At 30.8% G+C, this 7,053-nt stretch overlaps 1 protein-coding gene across 1 annotated transcript; it reads right to left on the reverse strand.

Moving 5' to 3' along the window:
- Nucleotides 1–3,577: 3,577 nt before the first annotated feature.
- Nucleotides 3,578–6,666, reverse strand: LOC106068541 (la-related protein 6-like). The gene has a single exon (XM_013227940.2). The coding sequence runs from the start codon at nucleotides 6,478–6,480 to the stop codon at nucleotides 4,909–4,911; it is 1,572 nt and encodes a 523-aa protein (XP_013083394.2). The 5' UTR covers nucleotides 6,481–6,666; the 3' UTR covers nucleotides 3,578–4,908.
- Nucleotides 6,667–7,053: the final 387 nt, after the last annotated feature.

The following is a 7,053-nucleotide window of genomic DNA, read 5'->3' on the forward strand; positions in this document are numbered from 1 at the left end:
TAATTGAAGAAAGTTAAGAATAGTACCAACAAAAGTCTGCAAAGTTTTGTTCAACAAAAAATATAATAAATAAACATTGGAAAACAAGCACACACATACAAAACTTAACAGTACTAAAGCAGATAAACCTTTAAGTGTTTGGTACTTCAATGTTTTCAAGATCATTTGAACAATAACTGAAATAAAGTATATTACTTATTGGACATTTTAATCTGTACTAACCTATTTACAAAAATTCTAATTTTAATAAGTAACTACAGCAAAGACCTACTGAAAAGCATTATATCTATTTTTCAACAAAATATTTTCCAAAAGTTAACTGGGTTCTTATCTGCAGAACTACATTCTCAAAAAGAAGATTATCTACAGGATACATTCACAAAACAATTTACATCACAGAAAGGCAAAGTGAAAGACTTCAATGGCCTTTTCTCCAAACTAATCTTGTGCAGACATGTTATAATTGAACTTCCTTTATGAATGAAATGAACTTTAGGTATTACCTTTAAATTGTCTTCTGGTTATACATTGAAACTTATGTTAAAAAACAACAACATTGAATAGCTCTGCAATTTGATTTCTTAGTACCACACATCAAAAATTCATAATGCATATAATAGTACTAATATACATATTAACACAGATTTTAACATCAGTTTAATTTTACTTTGAAAATTACCAGCATTTAAAAATAATGACCTTCACTCTTCAACCACATTAATCCTAATTAATAATTTGCAGAATAATACAAATTAAAAAAAAAAAAAGAAGAAAGGTGAGCAATCAAAGATACTGATACAATAATCATTAATGGCAGTAAAATATCAAGTTGATCAATGTATTGCTTTTTTTTTTTTTTAAATTATAAATGTAATTTTAGAAGATAAAATCTAAGTAGTAATACATATGGGAGATTAATGAAAACAAAAATTAAAATGTACCAGATATGTATGACTCCATAATTTATAATTTCATCTGGAGCAGGATTTTCTGTAGTTTTCTAGTAAAAAAAAACATTAATAATTTTTGTTTTTGTGTTGTTTATCTACTTACTTAGTAACTTACACATAATTTGGTAATTTCTAATGAGAGAAAATTTATATTCTAGAAATTTTTAAAGAATAGATTAGTAATGCCTTTAACATGACCAGGCTTATGTTCATCTTCCTGTAGATATTTTTGATACATTTTAAAGCAAATCAATCAGAAGTACTATTTAAGAAAATGCTGAGCACGGATGTTGAACAGAAAACAAGGACCATACCAGTAAACGAAAAAAAAAAAAAAGAAAAAAAGTTGGCTTAAGAAACACAAATGAAGTCTGCTAATTTGTTACTGGTATTCCTCTTATATTACACTGAAAATGATATAATTAAAAAAATTAAGTTTAGTCTTAATTTTACTAGGCTGAACATTATATCACTTAAAAACATTAACAATTAAGACTAGCTAATGATATCTACTTATAGATTCAACATGGCCAAAATGAAAGTCCCAGTGTTTGTATTATATAACATATAAGTTTGGATGACAAAAAACAACTGGGCACCACTACTTTAGTTAACAGATTAAGATGCAAATGTTGCATGTCCGTATGCGAATTTGTTTTTAAAGGATATATATATGTATGTATGTATATATTTATATACTGGTACTAGACATATGTATATTAGCCGCAGATCTTAATTTGCGTATCATTGTTGATATAGTCACTGAGAGTGTTTTGAAAAAATTAAACAAAATAATAATGCTATAAGAAAGTGAATGCCTGAATTTAAAACATTTGCTTCTAGTTCTACATATATTTAGATCTAGAGTCTAGATACTATTATAATAGATGTAGACCTACTATTACAAGTTGAATTTAATGGCTCAAGAAGCTTATTAATTATTGTATGTTATATTTAATATCCCCCATATAGAGCCTCATGTAGCCTGTCCAATCATGGTGTGTTTACATAGCGGTGTGCACAACACATGAATGGCACTATTAAAATGCATGTCAACATGGGAGCTATAGCGAATGAGTGAATGAAAAATGCTTTAGGTTAATTTGATTAAAATATGAAATGAATGGACTTTATTTTGTATGTTAATGTGTTAAAGTATAAAGTAGATCTTTCCTCTTTGAATTAGATCTAGAATTAAAGTTAGATATAGACTGTCTAGAGTCTAGACTTAGGTGTCGGCTTCGATAGATGAATGGGGGGTTATAAAGTACGTTAGGACTTCTAGCTTCTCAGATATAAGGGACGAATTTATGTAAAAATGCTTTTGAAAGACAAATTTGAAGCTTAATTTTATTAAATAATGAAATCAATAGACTATATTTTGTAATTTTCATGTGTAAAAGTAAAAAAACTCCGCGCAAAGTGTAGTTCTTAAAATTAGATCTAGATTTGATCTTTTCTCATGTAAACATGGCCTAGACCCATAAAATACTAATACTTTGATAGAGTTGGGCAACTTTTTTTTAAAGGGTTTTAAGTGTGTATTAGGGCTATTATACATACGTCACGGTTCCAGTTAGTACCCAAGGAACTTTCATGCCAATTTTATCAAAATTGGTCAAACGGTTTTGATTTTTATTCGTAAGATACATACATACATACGACTTACTTTCTACTTTATAGTGTGTATACAGTGCTTTTTTTTTTGTTAAAAAAAAAAGGTGCCGATACTCAGTAGTTGATTGCCTAATTTTTAACTACTAAAAATTAATAATATAGGTTAAAATACACGAAAATTAATAATTTTTTCAAAAAAAGGTGCTGGTAAGCCGTACCAGTGCGTACTGTCACAAAAAAGCCCTGTATGTATATATATATGTATATATATGAACAATAAGATTATTTACACACCAAAAATACACCAACTTGTCTGTTTTTTTTTTTTAAATGAGCATCGATTTCTTTTAAAAAAAAAATTTGTGAACTTAGTCACAGATAAACAATAGCAAGATCATCATTTACCTGTTTCAATTTCAAGGGTATTATTTTTAAAGTGATTTAATGGATAATAATAATAATTAATAACAATAATAATATATGCATAAAAAATGAACAGTTGACCTACCAGCCAATAAAATAATTAAAAAACAACGCATTTGAAAACAAATGTTAGAAAGGCATAATCAAAATTACTGCAAAATGATTCAGTTTTCCAATAATTACATATGTATATAAATACTTTTAAAAAATTTAACTGTAGAATTCAATTTATATAAAATGCTTTACTAATAAGAGATTCTATCTGAGTTATTTAATATGATACATATACAAGTGTTTGTTAACTGAAATACACATGCAGTAAAAGAATAATTCTATCAGTAGTGGAGATGATAAAGTAAATAAAAAATAGATGGAGATTTAAGATTATGAACGGAAGCCTTATTTCAGCAAAAGGTAGCAAGATAGACTTAATGTTTGGAAACCACAGTGTCAGGTAGTTTTTTTCCAACATGAGATAAAGTCAACCAACAGAGCAATTTTTATGATGTGAGTTAAAATTTTTTAAAAACTATAGACGGTAATTTAGCTTAGAAAATATCAAAAGAAAAATTATTAAATTTTAAAAAAAAAAGCACTTAACTGGATAAAGTCGAGAAATCCAATTTACACAACAAATGACAAAAGAGACAAGATTTAAGATATATATAGAGAGATTATCATTTACAGATTGGAGTACCATACCGGTATTGACAAAATGAAATTTTAAAAAATTCTTTTAACAAGTTTAACCTATTTCATTTCAGTAATACATGGAAAATAATTTTAAAGTACTTGTATTTTATAAGCTCAACAAAAATGTTGATTAGTTATAGCCTATCCACTTCGACTCTAGCAATTGATTCTATAATGAACTCTTGTCACATAAATATGTACTGATACTACTTTAGGCTTGTCACAATTCAGGTACCGGTAACAAGTATAACGTAGAAACAAAAATACTAATACCTTAATCCCAAAACAAAAAAGAACATTTAAATAAAACCTTTAACCTTAAAAAAAAACCAACAACAACAAAAAACATAAAATAAGAAGCAAAAAATTCTTTTAAATTGCTCAATTACCTAAATACTATGCTTAATGTTCTACACCAATTTTTTTTTATCTCTTAAAAACTCAAGACGAATTACCATCTTATTAAAAGAAGTCTTTTTGTAACTGATCAGAACAGGATTAAATATTTTTTCCCCATTTCATTTTATAGATAAATTATCACTACCGGTATTCTCTATTCAAAACCAACATCAGCTAGTATACAAAGTTGAAAGTTTCACTTAAATTTTTTTTTTTCAAACCTTAGAAGCTAATTAATAATAAAACAAAAATTATGGTTAAACTTAATTTCCTTTTTAAAAGATAAAAGACTTTTTAATTGGTAATAGTACAACAAAAACAGGCAATTAAAACAATATAAAATGACTTTTAAAAAAAAAATTAAAAAGGAATGATTACAAACAAATTTAAGAACTACCAAATTTTAATACACAACTTATATGTTTAATATCCACAGCTAAGGGATTTCCTACATTTATAATATTACTTTCAACTTTGAACAAAATAAATTAGAACTTAAATCCAAACAATGCCTCTACAAATCAAAGTTTAATTTTAAACCATTCATTGACAAACCAAAGAAAAAAAAACATTAATATGATGCTATTCTTTTTGAGTCATCAATATTTAAACTTATCTTTACTAAAATTAATCACACATAAAAACCATGCTAACAAATAAGAAGACATTTACAAATCTGATTATTTCGACTTACAGATTGCAATTCCCACTCACGATGAAGAAATTAAAAAAACAACATTTTCATCAGTTAGACAAGATCAAAGACAGCATTTCTTTAGGCTCTATAAACATTTTTGATTTATAAAATGTTCTTTCTTGAAAGCTTTTAAGCAATGGTGCTGCTACGAGGTTTCCCTCTGCCAATACCTCCGTAAAATCCTTTGGTGTCATCGGGGCCTTTAGGCTGACGCAAAACGTTTGTCATATCTAACATGCGTGGGATGGAACCATGAACAAATGTCCCATCAGGGTTGCGTCTTCCTAAAAGAGGGCTTCCCAGTGGACTCCCACCAGAAATTTTTTCCTGGGCAACCCTCAGGCGCCTTTGAACCCATGGGCTTGACGGAGTGCTATCTCCACCAGATGAATCAATACCCCGGCGCACTGTTTCAGGACTACTCCTAGGACTAACACTTGTATTGGCATCAATAAGAGGAGATTTCCCGTATCCTCTGCGCTTGTTATGTGGACTCCCTGCTGGACTTGTGCGACCACCTCTTTGAGGTGTCATATTTGGGCTTAGATGATCACCACTTCTGTATTTATTAGTTACAGTGTTATATGGTTTTGATGGAGAGTCACCTTCTGATCCGCTGCTGTAGCATGATGAATCATGAGTCAATTCATCAACCCGTGTCTTCTTTTTGCGCCCGCCTCTTCTACGTCTTTTTTTATCATCCGCACAATGCTCCTCAGGAGAATTTTCCTCGTCTTTGTCATTCTTTTTCTTCTCTTTCTTCTCTTTTTTATCTTTATCTTCTTTTTTCTTAGGAACCATGAGAGGAACTACACGCATTCCCTTTCTCCAGTCATCATTGTTAGTTAGAATTTCACATGCTTTCTTAGCTTGCTCATAGTTCTCAAATGCAACAACAGCACACATGGTTGATCCTAACTCAGGATGCTTACATGCAAATTTATGCAGGTCTGATGGAATTGAGCAACCAGGTCTTAAAATTCGAAAATTGTTCACACATCCACACTTGGAAAAGATTTCAGCCATATTTTCCATGGTTGGGTTATCTAGTGGTAAATTAAGAGCAACTACAGTTCTAGATGGTACAGTTTCATCATAATCTGGCAATGGATCTTTTCTTCTCACTTTAGTACATTCTTCATTAAGTTCTAGTTTTTCAGATGCTTTTAAACTGTAAGCTACTACTCTGTAATCTTTTGTAAGAGTTTTCATTTTTTTAAAAGAAGTAATCAACTTGATACTTACAAAGCCAAATCGATTCCTTCTTACATGTTTGAGAAGAAAGGCATCTTTAAGAATACTTTCATCTGAAAAATAATATTCAACAAGAGATATTATTTTCTGCTGTAATTCTTCATCCGGTGTATCAATCAAAGCATCACAGTCTAATGCCAAATCAGGAATGCTGCTGTTGTTGCCAGAGTGATCACCATCACCTTCATCGGAATAATCATGATGCCCACCGACTTCTTCTTCGCTAACACAAAAGCTAGAATCGTGACCACTGCCTTTTAACTTCTCTACTCTTAAAGAAGGGGCTATAATAACAACTGGAGCTTCCGACCCTAGCGTCGGACCTTCGTCGCCGTTCCCCCCTGAAGATGTAACCAAATGATGCGAGACATCCTCCACGACAGTGCTCACCAGGCTGTCGCCTGGTTCAATCACAACAGGCACGGTGACTCCCTTGTTTTCACTCATAATGACGGATAGATCTAGGTCGCTGAGCAGTTGTTTCTAGACAAGAAAATACTGCCACTAAGCGACCTAAAAGCGTTGGATTTGAAGCCTGCCAACCTGTTAACGTCGTGGAGGACACACTCAGCAGCGTAGGTGTCTCTGTCCTTTTTGAGACTGTTGATTTTTCATGCGTTGTGACGTCATAACCGGTTTAAAATTGTTTATATTTATCCACGTGCTAAGTTTACATAAAAAAACAAAAAGCTAGCTTACGAAACAAAAACATTAGACCATATTTCTATTATTTTAAAATATAGATAAGATCTAGATTTGAATAGACAAAAAAAATATAGAAAAGGTTAATGTTAGCATATTATTTAATTTTATTTATATTAGCAACAGTACACAATTTATAACATTCTATTACTATTAGCCAGTGGCGTAACTAAGGGGGGGGAGGGGGGGGGAGAAATTTAAAATCCCCCCGGGCCCCCACCTGTGGGGGCGCCCCCAAATGGGTGTCCGAAATTTATTTGTAAATACATAAATTAATATATTTGATTGACAAATAGTGTCAACGGGTGTCTTTTTTTT

Source organism: Biomphalaria glabrata, chromosome 1 (genome assembly GCF_947242115.1).
Source record: "Biomphalaria glabrata chromosome 1, xgBioGlab47.1, whole genome shotgun sequence".
NCBI classification, from domain to species: domain Eukaryota; kingdom Metazoa; phylum Mollusca; class Gastropoda; family Planorbidae; genus Biomphalaria; species Biomphalaria glabrata.